The sequence below is a fragment of the Engystomops pustulosus genome, chromosome 3 (genome assembly GCF_040894005.1).
Source record: "Engystomops pustulosus chromosome 3, aEngPut4.maternal, whole genome shotgun sequence".
NCBI lineage: Eukaryota > Metazoa > Chordata > Amphibia > Anura > Leptodactylidae > Engystomops > Engystomops pustulosus.
The window spans coordinates 213,084,208-213,109,376 of NC_092413.1; the positions used below are offsets into that span (position 1 = coordinate 213,084,208).

The following is a 25,169-nucleotide window of genomic DNA, read 5'->3' on the forward strand; positions in this document are numbered from 1 at the left end:
AGAAACCCTTTAAGGCCGGGTTCACATAGTTTTGCACATGTGGCAGCCCACAAGACTTTCAGACAAAAATCCTATTGCCCAAATGGTCAGAAGTTATTAACTTCTTCAAAAGTTGCTATAACTCTGAGCACCTCTCACCCACCTCTGGACACCTCTCACCCACCTCTGGGCACCTCTCACCCACCTCTGGGTACCTCTCACCCACCTCTGGGTACCTATCACCCACCTCTGGGCACCTCTCACCCACCTATGGGCACCTCTCACCCACCTCTGGGTACCTCTCACCCACCTCTGGGCACCTATCACCCACCTCTGAGCACTTCTCACCTACCTCTGGGCACCTCTCACCCACCTCTGGGCACCTCTCACCCACCTCTGGGCACCTATCACCCACCTCTGAGCACTTCTCACCTACCTCTGGGCACCTCTCACCCACCTCTGGGTACCTATCACCCACCTCTGAGCACTTCTCACCTACCTCTGGGCACCTCTCACCCACCTCTGGGCACCTCTCACCCACCTCTGAGCACCTCTCACCCACCTCTGGGCACCTCTCACCCACCTCTGGGCACCACTCACCTACCTCTGGGCACCACTCACCTACCTCTGGGCACCACTCACCCACCTCTAGGCTTCTCTCACCCACCTCTAGGCTTCTATCACCCACCTCTAGGCTTCTCTCACCCACCTCTAGGCTTCTATCACCCACCTCTAGGCTTCTATCACCCACCTCTAGGCTTTTCTCACCCACCTCTAGGCTTCTATCACCCACCTCTAGGCTTCTCTCACCCACCTCTAGGCTTCTCTCACCCAGCTTTCCCATGATCCTATATTCCCCTTGAACAAAAATAAGACCCCACTCAATGGAATGATTGCTATTACATCCAGTACCAATGTTATTTTATGCCAACTCCATCGCTGCACTTCCTTCCCTCACCCACAGGTGACAGCACCGCCAACACGTCTACTTATAACATAGTGGGTGACATATTTGCAGGATATCTTTTTGCTGTCCCCAGTTGTTCCTCTAGAGGTTTAGACAGCTGCTGGTGAGTCAGGAAAGAGTTTTAGAAGGAGGGGGGTGTTGTGAAGACACAGCACATCCCTTAGAATACAATCCCCCGAGACTCCATGCAGAGGTCAGAGGTCACTCCAGGAGCAAAACAGGTGCAGAGGAAGACAAAAGGAATAGTAACACATTATGGGGGAATGTTCCAAGGTCAGAGTGTTTAGGAAAGTAGTTCCTGCAGTCTGTTTTCTGCAGTTTGTATTGTATTGCATTATATTGTGTTATAGTTGCAATATACTATGATATATACTGCTCAATGTGGCTTTTTGTGACTACATTATAAGGCACAAGTAGCAACTAAGCTTTAAAAGCCTAAAAAAAAGTCCCAGCAGGCCCTGCCCTTAATTCCTGCCCATAACTAACATCTTTACATTCTCTAACCCTAAGTTTTGGGCTTATGATAAAGCTTAGCCCCAGGGGCATAACTAGGGGAGACAGGGCCCCATAGTAGATTTCTGAATGGGGGCCCTTTCCCATTAACAAAAATCTACATATTTGTATACTCACACATGTGAGTTACAATCACACAAAGTATATACACAATGTATATACTTACAGTATTACATACACCCATGTATCATTTACACAGATATACAGCATATACACATCACATATACACATTACATATACAACAACATGCGGCAGGTCATTTTCCCCCTAAAATTTACAATTTCTACCGCATGTATGTATACACGTATACATACAATACCATATACAGTCATCCAGCATATACACACACATGCAGCAGGTCATTTTCCCCCTATAATTTGCCAGTTTTACCACATGTATGCATATATACAATGCCATATACAGACATCCAGCATATACACTCACATACAGTATATACACAGCACACTCACACACTTACTGCATATACACACCCATTACCCTAGTACCGGGGCCCCCTGACACTGCAGGTCTCAGAGCAGCTGCTATGGCCGCTACCACTGTAGTTATACCCCTGCTAAAGCCTGTGTATAGTGCCCTACTTTCTTTAATAGGAATATACTTACCAGTAGCCAATCAGCAACATCTTCCATACACCCATCACTTCCTGTGCCAGTATCGGCGCAGTTCTACACTGGTGAGAAGCTGGAAGTATGAGAGACATGAACGTACGTCGTGAATCTTTGATAGTTAGAGGTCTCAGAAGTGGGATGTCAGAGTGGAGAGAAAGGAGAACGGGCTTAGTGGAGGCCCAGAGATAGAAAACACCAAACAGGAGCCAAATTCACAGTCAAATCTTTATTCATTTTCCATAAAGATCCGACCATAGCAGCAAAACTGCAAAGGACTATGGGGTGGGAGCATAAGATGTATGCTGGTTTCCAGATGGAAGAGTCTACCTATGTAAGGAGTAGGGGCCAACAAATTACTTTTATGTATTAAAATGCAGTATATGGGCATTCAACTGACCCCCTACCCCTCCGTTAAATGGTGGCCTACCCACAGATTTGCTTTGGGATAGGTTTACTAATCTTTACCTAAGAGCATTAAAATGTGCTAGATTCGGTTCAGGCCTAGAATTTGCTAAATGGTTTCATCTTTCAGGTGTAAAATCAAAGGGGCAGATTTACTTACCCGGTCCTGTCACGATCCAGCGGCGCGTTCTCAGTGGAGGATTCGGGTCTTCCGACGACTCACTAAGGTCGTGCGCCCGATGTCCACCAGGTGTCGCTGCTGCGCTGAATTCCGTTGGAGTTCACTGGAGTTCACCAAGCCTGGGTGCAGATAAGCGCGTGTCAAGTGACATTTTTTTTTAAAAATACGGTGGTTTTTCCAAATCTGTCAGGTTTTCTTAAGGCCGCGCCCCCCGATTTCCGTCGTGTGCAACCCGGCGCCGATGCGACACAATCCGATCCCCTGCGCCAAAATCCCGGATCAATACAGGGAAAATCGGCGCAAATAGGAAATATTTGTGTAACCCGTTGGAAAAACGCAATTCGGGCCCTTAGTAAATGACCCCCAAAGGGTCAAAACATAAGCCACGCTCCTTTCCTGGCCACATCACAACCCCTTTAGCAGTTAACAAATGTCAGTAGATGAACCAGTTTCATGATGTCAATTGGGACAGAAGTAATTCTCCCAAATATGAAAACGTTCTCTTATGTTCTATGTTTGTGCCCCATTGCTGCCGTGTACTTTATCTGTGAGGGGAAAAAAATGGAACAGCAAATTAGTGAACTGATATAAAAGTTTGCTTGGAAAATGAACAAAAAACCTTCAGATCTTTAAAATAATAGCAAAACAGAAAAGACAATAATGTATCATTTAGAAATTCTAATATATTTAATCTCAAAGCATTTTATCAAATAAAAACGCAGTGATAATGGACCAGAATAAAAGAATTTAAACGAATTCACTTGCAGGGGATAATGTTGCATAGAGAGTACTACAAATCAGTCAGATAGAAATTCTAATACATTTAGGGGGATATTAATCATAGTTTTTTGGACAGTTTTTGATGTTTTTGTGTGCAAAAATCTGGTGCAGTTAGTTAATTTGGCGCATTTGTGCGTCATTTTCTGGCGTACGGCAAAGTCCGGCACTTAGTGGTTCTGAGTCCCTGCGCCTTATCTGACATAGTGAGCGGCTGAAATACAGATGTTTGCACCGGGATCTATCACTAATGTGCGCCTAAAAAGGCGCAAAATAGGCACAGAAAATGCACCTACTCTGAGCAGCTGCACTTCGAAAAAAAAAATCACTTTTCATTACTAAAAACATAAATTTTAGGTTCCAAAATGAAAAATTCCCTCTATGCAACATGGAAAATACTTCGGAGCAGTTTTATAATGTAAAATTTCCCCAGTAACGACTTCACCATTGTCTATGGCAGTGGTGGCGAAGCTATGGCACGGGTGCCAGAGGTGGCACTCAGAGCCCTTTCTGTGGGCACCCAGGCCTTCAGACCAACACAGAATTTGCCAGATAGGACTCAAGGCTTTCTCCTGTGGTCCAATACAGACCAGGACGTGCCATGCTCAGTGTTATTTTAAAGCAACATCCTTGGCTGCTACATCCATGGATTCCTGGAGCAGAAGGAATGATAAGGTGTGGATAGAGATGGATTGTCACTAGAGCTTCTGCTTTTTCCCTGATTCCATGTTCCCTTATTCTTCCTCTTCAGGGGACCCTGGAGAAAAGCTACAATCCAATTTTCTCCATCATCTTTCTATTGTATTGGTAAACTCAGGACGCCAATACGATTAGACCTGTGATACAAGTTACTGCTTAAATTGTCATGTTGGCACTTTGAGACATATATGTGGGTTTTGGTTGTAGCTTGGGCACTCCATCTCCAAAAGGTTCGCCATCACTGGGCTATGGGATCATCTCTGGGAGTGATTATTGTCTTATTGTACAGATCTGAGAATATTATCCGTCTCCATTTCATGTAAATTATAATAAAAAAGGAAAAGACTCATTTCTGCAACAATTATTATTTTTTCCATATCTGTAACTTTTAGTCCCTGCAGTTACATCACAATGTGGTCCGGACATTGTACAAGCTGAGACTTTACGTGCAAAGACGACGCCCTGAACTTTCTGTCACAATTTTTGATTCCTTTATTAGTGTCAAATGAGATTTACTTTGTAGGATAAAAATTTGAGGCAAATTTGGAGCAAAATTAGGCGCTAATGAATGGGACATGCGACAATTCCAAAACGCATTTACTAAGGCAGAACCAGATCCATCATAGATCACAAGCCAAAAAGAAGAACAAACCAAGTGCTAAAATAGGCGAACCTGAGACCCCCTATGATTAATGTCCCCCTTAGAGCCTAACAGTAACTGTAACCCTTTCTCAATTATGCTAATGTATCATTATCACTGAATGGGGTTGGTATAGACCCCATTACTGTCCCACTTTCTTACAATATGGTTATTTTATTTTGAAGCAGGTTTTTTTTTATACCTGGAAGTTTACTGACCATGCAAATTAGAAAACATATTTATCAAGGTCATATCATAAGCAGAAAATATGTTTTCTTTTTCCAGGCTGCGAAAATGACTGATCTCAGACCTCCTTGGGACTAACACTGACAGGTTCCTGCTACAGTGTGAATTAGAACACAGGGGGTGAGTAATTAGCTGGGTGTAATCAGACTATCCACCTGTTGCTTTGTTTGGGTAGATGGGGGTGGGGGGGCACAGGAAAGGGGTGGGGGGGCACAGGAAAGGGGTGGGGGGGGGGCGCTCTAGCACATGTGATAGTACTACAGTACAGTACAGAGATCTTTCCTGAGCTAATGATTTAGGATTTTTTAGTAAATGTTATACTTTAGGACACATCAAAGTCATGGCATAGAGTAAAATAAAAAATGCTAAATTTTGGTGGTTTTTGGGTGTAGAGGATCTGACAAGTCCAATAGGACAAGCCTCTTATCAAACTTGGGGCAGTGATTATTAGCCCCGTACAATCACATCTCTTCTGTAAGAGTCACCATTATCCTTAGATCATTTGATGGTCCCAGGTGGTGGAAAGCACAAGGTGTTGGTGAGGATCTGACTATTGCTTTCCAATATGATAAGGGCTCCAGGAAAGCTGGGTAGCTGTTTGCATGTGTAGCACTATAGAAACATTGTCAAGTGTAATAATCACCCAACTTTCTTGATTCTTTAGAGGCCTGTTATCCAGAGAGAAGGTTTCATGGGGATAATTGAAACATAATTAGGCTGAGTGAACCCCATTGGTAGACTACTATAGTCTAGATGATTGCCATAAGGGTTATACCCCCTTTATTGTAAAGGGGAAACACTTTATATATTTACTTTACTTTAAATAGTTTCTCCTACTTGGTGGCCCTCACGGCTTGCCCTCACCTCTGAACATGTGGGTGGCAGCCGAGGCTCAGCAGGCAGCACGGGGAGCGATGTTGCAGGGCATCCCGAGCATTAAGTGGCCGCACTCCTGTAACCAAATAACCCTACAAGCTGTTGGGAGCAGCTGGGGGCTGTAATAAATGTGACAATTAAGCAAATCTATTTACTGTGTGAAATAGGACACATGTAGCCAAGCAGAGATACCCAACACTGGGGAGAAGGGATACCCGGTGCTAGGGTGCAGGGAAACCTCATGCTAGGGTGCAGGGATTTCCAGCGTACGGTGTGCAGGGACAGCCAATGCTGGTGTGCAGGGATACCCAGTGCTAGGGGGCAGGGAAACCGCATGCTAGGGTGCAGGGATACTGAGCATTGGGGTGAAGGGATACCTGGTGCCAGGGCGCAGCAATACCCAATGCTGGGGTGCAGGAATACCCAATGCTGGGGTGCAGGAATACCCAATGCTGGGGTGCAGGAATACCCAATGCTGGGGTGCAGTAATACCCAATGCTGGGGTGCAGGGATACCAGCATAGGGAAGAGAGGCAATGAAAGCCAGTGCCAGGGTGTAGGGATATCCAGTGCGGAGGTGCAGCGATACTCAGTGCTGGGTGAGGATACTCAGTGCAGGGGTGCTGGGATACCAAGTGCTTGGGTAAAGGTATACTTTGTGCTGGGCTGCAAGAATATCTAGTGCAGTGGTGCAGGGATATTCAGCGCAGGAGTGCAGGAATCAGGGCCGGCTCCAGCACTGTGGCATACCTGTGCAAGTGCCCACATACATAGGGAGCGAGGGGGGCTTTATATAAAATAACCATTAGGGGGGCTGTTTGGATTGATAAACAAGGGAATATTTTAGGGACCAGGAGACTGTTTTAGCTTCAGTGAGTTCACTGCAAAGGGGTCCACTGTGGCTCTGTCACCCAGGGGCCTACAGAAACCTGGAGTTGACCCTGGCAGGGATACCCAGTACAGCGGTGCAGTGATACGCATTGCTAGGGTGCAGGGATACTCAGTTCTGGAGTGAAGGTATACTAAGTGCTTGGGTTCAGGTATGCTTTTACCCCTACTAGTCACAGTACGGATCACCTCTTCCCATGGCCATCTCATCCTGTCCCTTCTGTGCACTTTCCATCTCTTGCACACAAAGCAATAGGGTAGAACCTTATTTGTATCAAGCTTCCCGGAGATTTCCTGCTTTTAGTAACCTCATTGCTTCTTTTAATCCACAATCTATAGAAAGTGCTGTATATATTGTTACAGCATTTGTCTATACGGCTTAGACGGTTGAAGTTGTGGCCTATGGTGGGAAAGTTTCGGAGAATTCCAGGTATTACAAGTATGGCATCCTGTCAATTCCTCTGGAATATCTTGTTCACCTTCCCATCCTTTGAAGCTCGGCCTACACCAAAACTCCTATTGTCCCTGGATGGCAGCAAAGCTGGAATCTAACTTGTCGTAACAGTTGCTAATATTTCCACGAAGGAACGAAATGAGATATCCCGACCTGGATTATTGTAGTCCTGAAGTCCACGGCAGGAATGTCACCCCTCCATGGACAGACCCTGGGCCATGAAGGAGGAGGCCTCTATCCACCTGTCACCGAGACATCCAGTCGCTATCTACACAGAATTCACGATTCCTCATATTGTATATTGACCCTCAAAAGAACAAGCAGATGGTGGTGGGGTATGAACATGTGACAAGTCTGGGTCTTGAAATTGACTCAAGACCCACAAGTACCTTTGTACCGAGACTGGAGTTGGGAAAAATCCATTGACCTGGGCCTTGCAAGAGGTATAGGAGGGGGGAGGGGGGGGGGCAGGTCCATGGACATGTCCAAACAAATGGATCTGCTTCAGGGCCACAAAAACCTTCATGGGTCAAGAGGAGTAGGATCTATGGATATCAGAGGTCGGAAACGCATCACACACTACGTTATTATCTTTGAGAAGACATCTTGTATAAGCTTCTAGATACTCCTCGTTTTCTTGATGCCTAATATACTGGATGACCTCATCATCAACAATTTGTGAAGATCCAGAAGTATGACCAGATGATGATCCTCCTCTGCACAGCCTTGTAGTGGCCCTTACAGGCCCATTTACATCTGGTGCAGTTGTGTCCTGAGTGACTTAAATAGCAACAACGGAACCGACAGTACCTCCTTCTAGGGCAATGGTGGCGAACCTATGGCACGGGTGCCAGAGGCAGCACTCAGAGCCCTTTCTGTGGGCACCTCGGCCATCGCCCCAGCACACCAGACAGGACTCAAAGAATCTTCCTGCAGTTCCTAGCAACTTAAAAGATGCTGCTTACAGTCATATTTTGATAATTACTTCGCTACTTGGGACTGTAGAAAGAGGGAGAATTAAACAGGGTCGAATTATCTTTGGAGGACCTCCTGCTGGCCCCACGATTCTCTGTGTACAGAGGGGAATTGGAAAGAAGCTAAAATGATGAAAATTTTCCATCTTTCTACTATGTTGCTCAGGAGGCCAATATGATTGAAAGTTGTTGAACAGGGAGCAATAAGTTACTGCTTTCATTTTTGGTTGGCACCTCGCGATAATTAAGCGGGGTTTTGGGTTGCAGTTTGGGCACTCGGCTGCTAAAAGGTTCGCCATCACTGTTCTATGGTCTCACCAGAACCCTGGGAAGCTGCTATGGCTCCAGGTGCTGGAGATGGGGGAGAAATTTTAGGATCTTCTTCTTCCTCCTGATATTCATCCGCTAGTTCCGGAATATTTGAATCAGTCCTTTTTAATGAAAAAATTACTGCAAATTAGCAAAAAAACCCCAAGGCGTGCTCCATCTTTTCCTGTTTGTATGGCCCAGCCGTACGTCTCACTCACCTCTCCAACCAAACCTATACTACGCCTGGGTTCCAGCTTTGGCTTGGCATATGTTTACGTGAAAGCAGCCTAAGTTATATGGAACATGTGCATCTTTCACTGTCTGTATGATTATCAAAAATAATTGTGGCTCTCTCATCTGTGGATGCCCTCAGTGATGCCTTCTTCTAGGAGCTTCTATGGATGGTAACCAGAAGAGCATCACTGGTTACCCATGTCTAGTGGGAATTTAACACTGTTTTGAGAGCACTTGTGGTGGGCACTTTGTGGGCATCTTATACTTTCCATAACTGTCCCAGATATTTGGGTTTGTCAGTGTTGGGCCCCAAACTTAAAGGAAATCTACCAGCATGATAAATCAGGGACATTACTCATAGATCCAGGTACTGAGACTGTGGTATCTTCTAATATTTGTTATTCATCGCCTCCTTCCGTCTAACATCTACTTTTACAATTATGCTAATTAGCCTGAAGAGCTCTGGGGTTGTTACCAGAGCCCCTTTGTGGTGCAACTTTACAGGCTGTTACACTGTGCAGTAGCCCCCTTCTACTGCATGAGATGACATCAGAGGGCAGTGCTGAGGGAGCGAGTGGAGGGAGAGACAGTGTAAAAGTGAATTTACAGGACAGAGGAGCTCTGGGCCCTTCCGGTTCATTCGAATAATTTTAAAAGTTGATTTTAGATGGAAGGAGGCCAATACCACCGTCACAGTGCCTGGATTTATGGGAAAGTGTCTCTGGTTGCTGGATTTTGATGCTAGATTCCCTTTAAGGGCCCATAAGGTTCCAGGACTACACCCCCTCAGGTGGTGCCCCCCAGTGGTTGCTGTTCTGCTGTAAGTTGTATATCAATGAGGGGCCGTCTGGGGGAACTAATACTGGAGCTTTAAGAATATATCTTATTAGATTTATTAGGGCATCTATGGTTGATCACCACTTACTTGGACCCTCATGGAACCTATGGCTGGACTTATACATGACATTGGGTTATTTCAACTTCTATCAACCAGATTTCCCAGACTCATGGACTGCAAATTTATGTTAATATTTATTTTTAATTTAATTATTTAATTCTGTTTAGCTGCAGAACTTCATAACCTGAATTTTGGCAATTTTCCCCCTTTTTTGTTGGTTTTGGGTCAAAGCAATACCTATCCCTGCAGAATCCATGTTCTATATATGATGTAGAGTACACGGCTGATGGGGGGCCCTATGTGGGTGACCTTTCTCCCAGCCTGGAGGAATCCGGTGTAAGTCCATCCTGCCGGACAGTTGTTGTGCACTTCTCAGGCCAACGTTTAATTGTCAGGAAGTGATTGTGAGGTCGAGCAGATGCTCCCTCCTTCCACCTCAGCCCTGGCATCTTTGATCAGCTGTTCTGCACCTCTCTCGCTCTGTGTTTTACGCCCGCTGTAACCCATCCGCAGCCTTAAAGAACAAATCTGAGATGTGCTATAAATAACCCAATGTACAGGCCATTGCTTTAAATGGAGACGGATGAGGCTGCGCTGTTTACATGTAAAGAGGAAATGCTATTAATAAAGGCTGAGGAGGGCGAAGACAATCACTGTGATCGCCAGGGGTCCGGGTGTGAGGCCCATTCAATAATGCAAATGCTATAGGATGTGATAAAAAGCAACATATTCCCCCATATGAACTGGATATAGAGGTTAGGAAGCCCCATATACTCATGCAAACATAAGTACCCACATACATTCGAGACCTTATACATGCAACAAGTATAGTAATGGACTGAAAACAGAGACCACATCCAATAATGTATAAGGTCCCCTATACCTAACTACGAGACGGTAATTGCTGAATATTTTGTCATCTTGTCCCAAGTTGGACAATATCCAAAGAAAGTTAGGATCGGACATGTTGAATTTCAACATGACTGATCCTGTGTTCTAATGGAAGGTAAATTGACATGAGGTAAGTCACAGCTGGACCGAAGATGCTACAATAAGTGCTGAAAAAAACAGTAGTAAGTCTTAAATTTTGAGTTGCATTATCAAATATACCCATTCATCATACTTGTCTTATTTAGATATCCCATAAAGTCTTATCAATTCTATATCATTACTGCCACATAACAGCCCAAATATGCTTGAATATCTAATATGGCAAAGCTGCTGTATATACATGAGTACTTCAGTGTATAAGAGCTGCTGTATATATACTAGTACTATAGTGTATAAGAGTGGCTGTATATATACTAGTACTTCAGTGTATAAGAGAAGCTGTATATATACTAGTACTATAGTGTATAAGAGTGGCTGTATATATACTAGTACTTCAGTGTATAAGAGAAGCTGTATATATACTAGTACTATAGTGTATAAGAGCTGCTGTATATATACTAGTATATACCACCACCACCAGCCTGACCCGCTGATACAAGGCAGGATGGATCCATGCTTTCATGTTGTTGATGCCAAATTCTGACCCTACCATCCGAATGTCGCAGCAGAAATCGAGACTCATCAGACCAGGCAACGCTTTTCCAATCTTCTACTGTCCAATTTCGATGAGCTTGTGCAAATTGTAGCCTCAGTTTCCTGTTCTTAGCTGAAAGGAGTGGCACCCGGTGTGGTCTTCTGCTGCTGTAGCCCATCTGCCTCAAAGTTGGACGTACTGTGCGTTCAGAGATGCTCTTCTGCCTACCTTGGCTGTAACGGGTGGCGATTTGAGTCACTGTTGCCTTTCTATCAACTCGAACCAGTCTGCCCATTCTCCTCTGACCTCTGGCATCAACAAGGCATTTCCACCCACAGAACTGCCGCTCACTGGATGTTTTTTCTTTTTCGGTCCATTCTTTGTAAACCCTAGAGATGGTTGTGCGTGAAAATCCCAGTAGATCAGCAGTTTCTGAAATACTCAGACCAGCCCTTCTGGCACCAACAACCATGCCACGTTCAAAGGCATCAAATCCCCTTTCTTCCCCATACTGATGCTCGGTTTGAACTGCAGGAGATTGTCTTGACCATGTGATTGGCTGATTAGAAATTAAGTGTTAACGAGCAGTTGGACAGGTGTACCTAATAAAGTGGCCGGTGAGTGTACAGTGATTACTGGGGAGCTGTATATACTGATTGCTGGCGAAGCTGTATATAGTGGTTTCTGGGTAATCTGTATATAGTGATTGCTGGGGGAGCTGTATACAGTGATTGCTAGGAGCAGTATATAGTGGTTTCTGGAAAATGTATATAGTGATGTCTGGGGCTATATATAGTGAATACTGGGTGCTGTATATAGTGATTACTGGGGAGGCTGTATATAGTTATTGCTGGGGAGCTGTATAAATCGTTTGCTGTTCTCTGTCTGGACTACATCCAACCTTAATCCAGCCCTGATCAGTATAATGGTGTATAAGCCGTACTATGCTGAATGAGAGATGCTATACAGTATATATATCAGTATTATAGTGTTTAATATTTGCAGTGTATATGCCAGCCCTGTGCTGTATATTAGGGCTATAGTCTACAGTCATGGCCATAAGTTTTGAGAATGATACAAATGTTAATTTTACAAAGTCTACTGCATCAGGTTTTATAATGGCAATTTGCATTTACTCCAGAATGTTATAAAGAGGGATCAGCTTAACAGCAATTCATTGCAAAGTCAATATTTGCCTCGAAAAAGAACTTTTTCCCCCAAAACGCATTTCGACTTCATTGCAGGCGCCTTAAAAGGAGCAGCTGCCATGGGGTCAATGATGTCTCCAGTAACACAGGTGCGGGGGCTGATGAGGACAGGGCTGGAGATCAATCTGTCATGATTAAGTAAGAATCACACCACTGGACACTTTAACAGGAGGCTGGTGCTTGGCATCATTGTTTCTCTTCTGTTAACCATGGTTATCTCTAAAGAAACACGTGCAGTCATCATTGCACTGCACAAAACTGGCCTAACAGCGAAGAGTACCGCAGCTAGAAAGATTGCATCTCAGTCACCAATCTATCGCATCATCAAGGAATTCAAGGAGAGAGGATCCATTGTTACCAAAAAGGCTCCAGGGCGCCCAAGAAGGACCAGCAATCGCTAGGACCGTCTCTTACAAGTGTCTCAGCTTGGGGATGGTGCCCCCAGCAGTGCAGAGCTCAGGAATGGCAGCAGCAGGTGTGAGGCATCTGCACGCACTGTGACACTGCGGAGACTCTTGGAGCACGGCCTGGTGTCCAGGAGGGCAGCAAAGAAGCCATTTCTCTCCAGAAAACACATCAGGGACAGACGGATATTCTGCAGGAGGTACAGGGAGTGGACGCTGAGGACTGGGGGAAAGGCATTGTCTCTGATGAATCCTCTTTCCGATTGTTTGGAACATCTGGAGAACATCTTGTTGGGAGAAGACAAGGTGAGCGATACCACCAGTCTTGTCTCATGCCACCTGTAACGCATCCTGCAACTATTCATGTGTGGGGCGGCTTCTCAGCCAAGCAAATCGGTTCTCACAGCCTAAAAACACATCCATGAATAAAGAATGGGACCAGAATGTCCTCCAAGAGCAACTTCTCCCAACCGTCCAGGAGCAGATGGTGATCAGCAATGCCTTCTCCAGCATGATGGAGCACCTGCCATAAAGCAAAGGGGAGAACTAAATGGCTCAGGGAACAGAACATAGAGATTTTGGGTCCATGGCCTGGAAACTCCCCAGATCTTAATCCCATTGAGAACTTGTGGCCAATCATCAAGAGACGGGAGGACAAACAAAAACCAACAAATTGTGACAAAATGCAGCAGTGATTGTGCAGGAATGGACGGCTATCAGTCAGGATCTGGTGCAGGAGGTGAGTGAGAGCTGCCAGGGAGAATTGCAGAGGTCCTGAAGAAGAAGGAGAGGTCCTGCAGATACTGACTCGCTGCAGTAACTCCTCCTACCTGACAATAAAAGCTTCTGTTCCTCATAATATGATTGCACTTGTATCTCTGGATGTGATAAAAACATCTGACAAACCAGAGGGCAACAGATCATGTGACAATATAAGATTTGTGTCATTCCCAAAACTTCTGTCCATAACTGTGCTATACATTACTGATCCTAATGATGAATGGCAGTCGCTCCGCACACTTGTGGTCAGTATAAGACACAAAACCCCTTTGTGTTAGGTCTCATTGGTGACAGGTGTGGACAGTGGGTAAAGCAGCGCAGGGAATGGATGTCACTCACAAGTAACAATTGTATCTGCCGCACATGTGTCCCATTGTCCCGCCTGCTCCCAATTCTGCAGTAACTGATACAATAACGATTCTAAAACTGATTTCTTCTTAAGATTTTTTTCCCCTAAAAATACAGAAGTTACTTAAACACAGTAAAATGTCACCTGGATAACAACACTGTGCTCCTAAATAATATATACCCCTCTCAAGACAAACGACCACACTGTGCTCCTGATTATATATCATATCATATTTATATACACACTTAACGTCTTCCATTTTATTCCATGCTATCACGCAGCTTGTGTCTTAAAGGAAATCTACCATTAAAATAAAGCATAATAAACCAGAAGGTCATGAGGCAGAAGGGCTCTGGTGTGTGTTACCAGGGCCCTCCGTGCTGTAGCTGCAAACGCTGTTATACTTTCCCCTCTCTCTAACTGATGAAGTTTCAGCACATGATGAGAGGAGGAAGTGCTCCTGTAGGAAGCTTTAGCACAGAGGGGCTCCGGTAACACCACCAGAATCTTTGTAACTCATTAGCATAATTATAAAGGTTGATATAAGAAGGCCGTGGAGAAGGAATATAAGATGATTACCACAGTCACGGTGCCTATGTCGATGAGTAAGTGTAGATAGTAAGGGTAGATTTCTTTTAAAGCTGCAGCACTAAATGGGGAAGACTCTACTTTCCTCGCTGTATAATCAATTGTTCCGGTATCTGATAGACAGTGGTATAATTGATTATTAGAGTTGCTAGTAGCTTAGTCTTGATTGGTCTGTTGTGGCCGCTTCCAGTAATGAGATTGCTGCCGCTATGGGGCCCACGGTGTCAGGGGGCCCCATCATCTTACCTGACACTAAATAATTGAGGATGTGCCCCATTTTATACATATTGTACACACATGTATACGATGTATACTTGGTGTATACATGTGTGTATCTGTGATGTATATATGCAATATGTGTATATGGTGTATGGTGTGTATATACTGTATGTGTGTATGTATGCTGTATATAGCACTGTATGTGATGTGTATATGATATATGTGCATGTGGTGCATGCTGTGTATATACTGTATATGTGTATATATGTTGTAAGTCTGTATATGGCACTATATGTGTGTATATGTAATGTGTGTATGCTGTATGCGTATATGGTGTATGGTGTGTATATACTGTATGTGTGTATATATGTTGTAAGTGTATATAGAACTATATGTGTGTATATGTGATGTGTGTATATGCTGTATGCCTATATGGTGTACGGTGTGTATATACTGTATGTGTGTATGTATTCTGTATATGGCACTGCATGTGATGTGTATATGTGTGTGTATCTGTGATGTGTATATGCTGTATATGTGTGTGTATCTGTGATGTGTATATGATATATGTGCATGTGGTGCATGCTGTGTATATACTGTATGTGTGTACATATGTTGTAAGTCTGTATATGACACTGTATGTGTGTATATGTGATGTGTATATGCTATGTGTGTATATAAGTGTGCGTATAAGTGTGTGTGTATGAGTGAAGAACTGTATGTGTGTATATAAGTGTGCGTATAAGTGTGTGTGTATGAGTGAAGAACTGTATGTGTGTATATAAGTGTGCGTATAAGTGTGTGTGTATGAGTGAAGACCTGTATGTTTATGTATATCAATATTGAAATGTGTGTATATAAGAGTAATATGTAATTTTTAAGGAGCCCCATTCAGATGTCTCCTATGGGGCCCTGCCTCTCCTTGTTATGTCCTTGCTTGTGCCCATTAATGTAATTACCCTGGTGCCCTACATGTGTAAAGGCCCCTTGCTTCATATCTATGGCTATTTAATGGGCACATCTATCACTGGGGGTCTCGCCTATTATAACCTAAACACACACCTCAGTACATACATGTCACATACTGGACCTTATGTTTACAGCCTATGTAAGGAGACATCCTGGCAGAAGGTGGTGGCCCTGATGTGGCACCTTAAAGGGACCGTTCCAGCCCCGGGCACTAGTCCATCATCAACCAATGACCTATAGTAAGTCCCTGCATCAATGTAACTTTTCAACAGTATATTTGATGTAATTTCTTCCAGGTTTGAGAGATTTTTTGCAAGGTCCGGGCTGATGTGTGACTCAGTGGAGTCTTGTGACTCAGGGTGCCGGGGTGCGAGCTCTACACCTGTTCCCGGCAGCTGGCAGCCGAGTTGTTGTGCTTGTCACAGTGTATGGTGAATGTGGTTACAATCGTTTGTACAGGACATGTCACGGCGTCTTCACCTGCTCACACGGAGGACAACTGGACACATAACAAAACCCCTTTGGTACTACCCAAACAATAGTCCAGTGCTCTACAGGGGCCGGGGGTCAAGACCTGCACATCTTCTAGACCCTTTATTCACAGTAAGCAGTTGTGATCGAGAGTCAAGTGTTTATTTTTACTGTAGCACCCCCACAGGACAAACAGAGAATGACACCAGCCTAGTTACTATCAATGGGCTGCCCATGGAGGTCTCACATTACCCACTCATAGAGATCTCCTTTAAATCCATGCAGGTCATATTAGTCGTCGTTAGATATGTGATTCTGGAAATGGAAATAAATATAACCATTCATCCTGATAAACCAGGGACATTACTCATAGCTCCAGGCACCGGGACTGTGATATCTACTTATATTTGTTATCCATGGCCTCCTTCCTTCTAAAATCAACTTTAATAATTATGCTAATGTGCATGAAGGTGTTACCAGAGCCCCTATGTGCTGCAGCTTTAGAGGCTGTTATACTGTCTCCCTCTACATTCTGTAACTGTGGGAGGGGGGGGGGGGGGGAGTGCTCCTCCACATCGATTATACTGCAACCATTCTGCCATGGCTTCTCACAATGAGGATTCTAAAACTGCTCCGTTCTGAAGGTTTCTTTCCCCTAAAAATACAACAGTCACTTCAACACAGTATAATGTCACTTTGATAACAACACTGTGCTCCTAAATAATATATACTCCTCACAACACAAATGGCCACACTGTGCCCCTGATTATATAAATTGTTAGATATACTGACCTTCTTCCATTTTATTCTATGATATCATGCAGCTTGTGTCTTAAAGGAAATCTACCATCAAAATCCATCATGATAAACCAGGGACACTTATAGATCCAGGCAGCGTAACAGTGGAAATCTTCTTATATTTGTTATCCATGGTCTCCTTCCTTCCTAATCAATTTTAAAATACTAATCAGCCAGAAGGTCTCGGAGGGATGTTACCAGAGCCCCTTTGTAGTGTTGCTTCACAGGCTGTTACACTGTCTCACCCTCCCCTGCACCATCAGCACTTTCCCCCTGCCTTATGGAATCTCACTGCAGCAGAAGTTTCAGCACACATTGGAAGGGGGAAGTGCTGCTGCACAGTGTAAAAACCTGTGAATCTACAGCATGAAGGGGTTTTGGTAACACCTCCCAGAGCCCTTCTGGCTCATTAACATAATTTTAGAAGTTGATTTTAGAAGGAAGGAGACCATGGTAAGTGTCCCTGGTTTATCATGTTTGAGTTTGATGGTAGATTTCCTTTGAAGGGACACTGTCACCATATTTGACCCCATTAAACTACCATACACCTAATTTAGGGGATGAAACGTCCTTCTTGAATTCCTTCTTTTTTTGTGAAATCTCACCCAATTACCTGTAATTAAAAAATCTCCTCCAATAGCTATATGACAATGAGCAGAGAAGAGTCACTTTGTGCCTGAGATGAGTCAATTGTAGAGGCTGGAGTAGCAGCTTTACTTTAGGTGTCTACATCTTTGGCTCTGTAGCACCTAGAAGCCTGCTGCGGGTGTCATGTTAAAGTTGGATCTTTTAGAATTGTGATGGTTCTATAAGCTACAGAATTGGAGATCCAGGCAGCTAAATATCCCATGTACATGAGTTCCCGTATTAGTAGTTGTTGTGTTTTTCTATCTCTTTAGAGTTTTATATTCCAGTATTATATGATCGGTGCATTTCTCTCCATCGCTCTGATCCCTCGTTAGTTTCGGGCGCGGAGGGTGTGAGTGCAGCACTTTTTGTGGTGGTGACCAGGCGGAGGTCATGTGAGGTGAGAGCGTCACCACCGCCACAGCGATCACATTACAGGGATTACCATGTGACAAGACATGTGCCGCGGTCCGGAGGGGCCTGACACCAGATCTGACAAGCCCTCCAAGACAATTATACCAACAAAAATGACTCCAAAATCCAAAAGTGATCACCACTCTCTATTATGTCATAAAATGAACACAAAAGAACACATCCACATTACATATGTAGATACATTTGTTACCAATAAAAAAAAATTAAAAATTAAAAAAACTGTCCTCCTGCATATTATAGGTATGCAACAAAATGGTGCGCCCCTGCCACCTAGTGGTCACAATACATAATGGCAGTTATTAAAGTGACAGTCAAGTTTTTCTTCAACATCATTTCTAATCTTTGCTGAATTTCTTCTACTGTTCACTGCAGGAACTTATGGATATTATGCCAGAGCCCCCATAAGAGGCCGTAGTGTGTAGTAATGTCCACTTTACTGAAAAAACAAAACTATCCCGCAAAAGTGTCCCCAAATCTGAGCTAACCGGCATCAATGCCCCAATTATTGAGCCAGTAAGTTCCCTAAAATATGGTCAGACCCGTCTGTGGCAGCTTTTCCATTACACAGTCTACAGGGCACTGGTTACAGAAGCAGCACACAACAGACCCCCGAAAGGGAGCTACCCAGCAACCGTCCGTACTCCCTTCATCCTGCAGCAGTGCCCTAATTATTGTACCTGCCTGCAGCAGTGCCCCCATAACAAAGCTATCCTGCAGCAGTGCCCCCATAACAAAGCTATCCTGCAGCAGTGCCCCCATAACAAAGCAATCCTGCAGCAGCGCCCCATGACATAATGATCCTGCAGCAGTGCCCCCATAACAAAGCTATCCTTCCGGCGATTCATGAAGGTCCTGCGCCCGATGTCCACCAGGTGTCGCTGCTGCGCCGAGTTGCGTCGGAGTTCACTGATCTCTTCCTGGTGCATGTGAGTATGGCCCGTGCGACCAATTTTTTGTTTTAAATGCGGCGGTTTTTCTGAATCTGTCGGGTTTTCGTTCAGCCACTCCCCCCGATTTCCGTCGCGTGCACGCCGGCGCCAATGCACCACAATCCGATCGCATGCGCCAAAAACCCGGGGCAATTCATGGAAAATCGGCGCAAATCGGAAATATTCAGGTAACACGACGGGAAAATGTGAATCGGGTCCTTAGTAAATGACCCCCAGTGAGTCTGGAGCCGTGCCCTCATAATGCAGTGAGTCTCCAGCAGTGCCCCCATAATGCAGTGAGCCTGCAGCAGTGCCCCCATAATGCAGTGAGTTTGCAGCAGTGCCCCCATAATGCAGTGAGCCTGCAGCAGTGCCCCCATAACACAATGATCCTGCAGCATTGCCCCCATAACTCAGATTATGTGAATAAACATCCAGTGTTAGAGTTATCACCTCTGTAATCTGCGTGCTCAGTAATCCCCGGCAGCCTGTGAATGTGTAATGACCCCGCAGGACAGAAGCGTCACACAGGATTGTTTCCTTGTTCAGATCTGACCAGAAAGGTTTGGGTCAATGATTAAGCTCTGGCTGCAGGTATGAACATAAAGCTCCCAGTGTTAGGAACGCACGACCCAGGAGCCAACACTGCCACCAGGAGAAGACCACTCCAAGACGCCCAACGCTAGGAGCTTCTGCACTGTAGGATGGCGTCTCCTGCACCCTAAATCCTGTAAGTATATGACGTTATATTATCCCAGTCTACAGGTACTACAACCATTCAGGGGAGGTGAGTCCTCCTATGAGGGGCAAGGTATCGCTCCATCAGTCTGGAGTGTGAAGAACACTGAGCTCCTATCATGGAGACCTCCTAGACTTAGGTATCAGTAATGTACGTTGAGCTGAAGCCAACTTCTTCCACTTGTAGGACTGAAACCACCAAGTTAGTTGCCTTACCGTATCTGAGAACTCAAGCTTGTGAGTACAGTTCCCCTATTTACCACTTACATCTTAGTGCGTCTCAGTCTTTCTGCCATCTTTGGTCTCAGGGCGACCAAAGTGATCTTTGGTCAACAATGGGAGTCCTGGAGAAAGTCTCTTATTGTGACCTTGGACCTGGATAAGCAGATGAAAAATAGATGGGAAGGTTGCTAGGTGCAGAATGTAAAGTTTTGGGCATTAAGAACACAAGACTTGAACCCCTGTGAGACAACATTCAGCTATTTTGTGATTCGGTAAGTATAATAATAATGATAATCATTATAATGCCATACAGTCTCCTAATAATACTGCAACTCCACGCTGGCTGGATGGGTCACACTGATGTATATAACCAGCACCAACTGTACTGTCATGTACTGCCGAAATACATGATACCAGTCATCCGAGATGCGTCAGCCATGAGGCGAGTTGAGAATCTTGCCTCAGGCGGCGCCACCTGGGGCAAGATGGGCGGCAGCATCAGTGGAGCAGTCATCTGCTACAAAGTTGAATATGACACTTAAAAATAGTGTTTCTTCACACCAGATGTCAGCATGGAGAACCCATGTGCTAAAAAAATAACCTGAAATATTACTATTGGATGGGGTGGGAGCGGGTGCCGTTCTAGAGCTCACCTCAGGCAGCACAGAGTTAAGTTTCACCCCTGCCAGTAATACACATATATACAGTCAATGGCTGATCTTCATATAGGAGGTATGTGCGGGTGCCCGGGCCCTATATGAAGTTTCCGCCATGAGTCTTAAAAAAAAAGAAATCATCTTCTGCTCTTCCGGTCCGGGCGCGGTGTGACCCAGCGGTGTGACCTTATAGTGATGCGCCCTGCCCGAAAGAGGAGAAGACGAAACCGCGGGGCCGGGGAGAAGAAGCCGGAAGCTGAGTATAGATATTTATCTTTCAAGAGGGCCCTGCTGTGGACACAATATTAAAAGGGGGCTTCTAGGGTGGACATTTCATTAAAGGGGGCATCTGCTGTGGATATTTCTGTCAAGGGGCATCTGCTGTGGACATTTCTGTAAAGGGGCCTCTTCTGTGGACATTTCTGTAAAGGGGGGCATCTGCTGTGGATATTTCTGTAAAGGGGGGCATCTGCTGTGGATATTTCTGTAAAGGGGGCATCTGCTGTGGATATTTCTGTAAAGGGGGGCATCTGCTGTGGACATTTCTGTAAAGGGGGGCATCTGCTGTGGATATTTCTGTAAAGGGGGGCATCTGCTGTGGATATTTCTGTAAAGGGGGCATCTGCTGTGGATATTTCTGTAAAGGGGGGCATCTGCTGTGGATATTTCTGTAAAGGGGGCACCTGCTGTGGACATTTCTGTAAAGGGGGGCATCTGCTGTGGATATTTCTGTAAAGGGGGCATCTGCTGTGGATATTTCTGTAAAGGGGGCATCTGCTGTGGATATTTCTGTAAAGGGGGGCATCTGCTGTGGACATTTCAGTAATGAGGTGTGGCTGCTGCTGGACACGTTATTAGAGTTGCGGCTGCATTCCCTACCCCAGGGCCTATACTGCAGTCAATAATTTTTCCCAGTTTTCTTCTTGTGGAAAAATTAGGAGCCTCGGCTCATACACAAGTATTTACAGTATGGGGAGGGAGGGGGGAGTTCAGCTGCAGAGCACAGAGGCCGGGGGGCAGCCAGGGGCAGCGCTCACATCTCCTGCACTGTCTGGGGATCTCGTGTGGACGGCAGTCGGGGTGGAGGGTTTCATGTAGTTGGGGAATGTGATCGGCTTTCCTAGATACATGGTTATAAGAGAACGTGAGAAGTTCATTGTTAAATTACTCTTATGAACAGCACAAGATTAAGGAAATAGAGTTTTTAGAGGGTATAGAGTATATAGAGGGTATAGAGTATATAGAGGGTATAGAGGATATAGAGTACGGACGCTGGGGGGCCCTAGTCATGTAAACAGCCCGGGGCCCATGGGACAATTAATCCGCCACTGTATACAGTACATATACCGCCATATACTGCCTAAATAATACTTCTATAGAGTGTACACCATACATGTAAATACAAAGATCCAGAGACATCCACCCTCAGGTATAATGCTCTTGTGTTTTTGTCTACTTACATCTACCACCAGGATGAAGGATTGTAAACCAAGTACACTGATATCCTGGTGTGTGCCTCCCCTGGTAGGGTCCACTCTTCTTTAAGCTTCTTATTCCCTGTTTTAAAAAAAAAAAAGTTTTACAAGTCGCTTTAGGCTCTATAGATGTTAATCTCATTCTCATAATTCTTAAAGCCTTTTTTCTTAAAAAACAAGGGAATCAGAAGCCCCAGCTCCTCCCTCATGCTTCTAGAGATCTGACATCAGTGGGAGAAGAAGGAGTTGTATAGGAGCACAGAGGTGATAGCTGAGGAGTCTGCAGCACAGACAAGTCACATGTTGTTTTTTTGAAATGCATCCAAACCAAAGCCCAACCCCTGGGACTACACAGAGGATTCTGTCTGGGTGCAAGGTAACTTATAACACATAATTATATTGTAATGCAAATGCTTAGAGAAAGCATAGAGGCAGATGTGCACTGCAGCTGTAATGGGCTGCTACAACTTTTCTTTAGTGAAAATGAGGTCCCTGATGACAGGTTCCCTTTATAGAAAAGCAGATCCTGCCAGAGGGGGCACACACCAGTATGTCAGTGTGCGTGGTGTACAATAATTCATCCTTATGGTAGATATCCTTTAAGGTGTCAGAAAACTTTCACAGTTCTTGTAAAACTACATGTCCCAGCAGAGTTCTGAGAGCTGACGAGCATGCTGGGAGTTGTAGTTTCATAGTAGCTGGAGTGCTAACAGTTGCTGACACCTGGATTAGTTTGTCCCTTCCCCCATGATATTTCTTGGTGCTGGATTGTAACCACAATTTTCATGTACAGAAATATTTTGTTGGTTTTGTTTTGTTTGTTTTTTTATTAATTTGATCATTAAGGTGATAAAAGAGAAAAAATGAAGGATCTCCAGAAATTCCCCCTGAAACCAGCGCTGATTTATATGCAGCTGCTATTTGCTCTTGGTAAGTAATATTGATGACTGAGGTGGATGATGGAACATGGAGCCCTGCAGGGGAAATATACAAAAATATCCAACAATAAACCCAGGATGTACCTAAACCTGTTATACATAGAGATAGATAGATAGATAGATAGATAGATAGATAGATAGAAAGATAGATAGATAGATAGATATGAGATAGATAGATAGATAGATAGATAGATAGATAGATAGGAGATAGACAGATAGATAGATAGATAGATAGATAGATAGATAGATAGATAGATAGAAAGATAGATAGATAGATAGATAGATAGATAGATAGATAGGAGATAGACAGATAGATAGATAGATAGATAGATAGATAGATAGATAGATAGAAAGATAGATAGATAGATAGATATGAGATAGATAGATAGATAGATAGATAGGAGATAGACAGATAGATAGATAGATAGATAGATAGATAGATAGATAGATAGATAGAAGATAGATAGATAGATAGATAGATAGAAGATAGATAGATAGATAGATAGAAGATAGATAGATAGATATGAGAGAGAGAGATAGATAGATAGATAGATAGATAGATAGATATGAGATAGATAGATAGATAGATAGATAGATATGAGAGAGAGATAGATAGATAGATAGATAGATAGATAGATAGATAGATAGATAGATAGATAGATATGAGATAGATAGATAGATAGATAGATAGATATGAGATAGATAGATAGATAGATAGATAGATAGATATGAGATAGATAGATAGATATGAGATAGATAGATAGATAGATAGATAGATATGAGATAGATAGATAGATAGATAGATAGATAGATAGATAGATAGATATGAGATAGATAGATATGAGATAGATAGATAGATATGAGATAGATAGATGGTGTCTTCCACTTTGAAAGATGCCAAAACATCATTTGGAGTTTCCACCTCTAGATAATTCGATAGTGAGGCTGAAAGATAAATAGGAGAGATAGATTGATAGATAAAGTTCTTACAATAGAAGCATCCTCTACCCTCACCTACTATCACTCTTCCCCTGTAGCTCCTCGGGGCGGGTCTTTGGCTTCTCTTTGCCAGTCTGTCACTCCTCTTGGCCACATTTAGAAATTTTTGCACCATATAATCTAATATTATCAATAAATATATATTTTACCTTTTTTTATTATGTTTCCTTTAAGCTGATGGTATGAGCTACACAGCATATCCACTGGTGGGCAGCACGGCCGGGGGCACATTAATTACCATCCTATTTAATGGTAAGATGGGGGTTCTAGGTAATAATGGGGATTGTATTCATTATGTGCAGTAGCCACAGGTGGAACTGACTGGTGGACACCAATAGCAAATTGGGACAATTGTTGTTTATCAGCTGCACCTGCAACAGTATTCTCTATAGGGAACCAGTCAGCAGGTACAGTACAGTATGAGAAGAACTTTTTTGTATGTTGTAAGTAGCATAAGTACAGTAAAAATTTGCATTTATATTCTATTTTAGCTTTTTTAGAGGCAATGAGGGTGTGTCCTCACACTGCTGTGCTCTGATCTCTCTTCTTGAATACTATAGCAAATAGACAGACTGACTATGACTTTGCCAGGTGAAAACTACTGAAATTATTCATATTATTATTTAATATATCAACTGAAGCTCTTTTTTTTTATAGATAAAAGTTTTACAACTTTCTAATATACTGTTTGTAAAGTGTAATTTCCTATGTACTTTTACATGACTGCTTGTTGCCAGTGAATAGAACAAAATAACAAAGTACTATGGCTGTATAGGAGCAGCTGCTAAAATTTCGCCCCTCCTGCTGTCTCCACCCACAGTAGAAAGAGTACAGGGAAAAAACGCTACAATGTTACACAGTGTCCATAGTATTTGGACTATAGTAAAGGAAAGGGGCGTCACAACAGGAAGTCAGTGAGAAACGGATAGAACCAATAATTACAGAGCAGGAAGTGATGTCAGAGAAGGGGGTGTTTAAGCACCTCTCCTTACATACCATAGATGCTGCAATGTATCTTATCTGCATTTATTTTTATATCTGAATAAGTTTCACTCACCAGATGAGAGGACCCATCTTCAATAATTCCATTTGCTATGATGATGGTTGTTGGGTAATCACATCTAGGTCTAAACCCTTGATCCAAAAGGGTCCATCCCACAGAAAAAGATGCCTA

At 43.8% G+C, this 25,169-nt stretch overlaps 1 protein-coding gene across 1 annotated transcript in view; it reads left to right on the top strand.

Moving 5' to 3' along the window:
- The first annotated feature begins 19,523 nt into the window (after positions 1-19,523).
- Positions 19,524-25,169, top strand: part of PKHD1 (PKHD1 ciliary IPT domain containing fibrocystin/polyductin) — a 358,183-nt gene continuing 352,537 nt past the window's right edge. Inside the window, exons 1-3 of the mRNA XM_072143767.1 lie at positions 19,524-19,697; positions 22,905-22,988; positions 24,170-24,247. Coding sequence (XP_071999868.1) covers positions 22,922-22,988; positions 24,170-24,247 — 145 coding nt within the window. The 5' untranslated portion in view covers positions 19,524-19,697; positions 22,905-22,921. The remainder of the gene's footprint in view (positions 19,698-22,904; positions 22,989-24,169; positions 24,248-25,169) is intronic.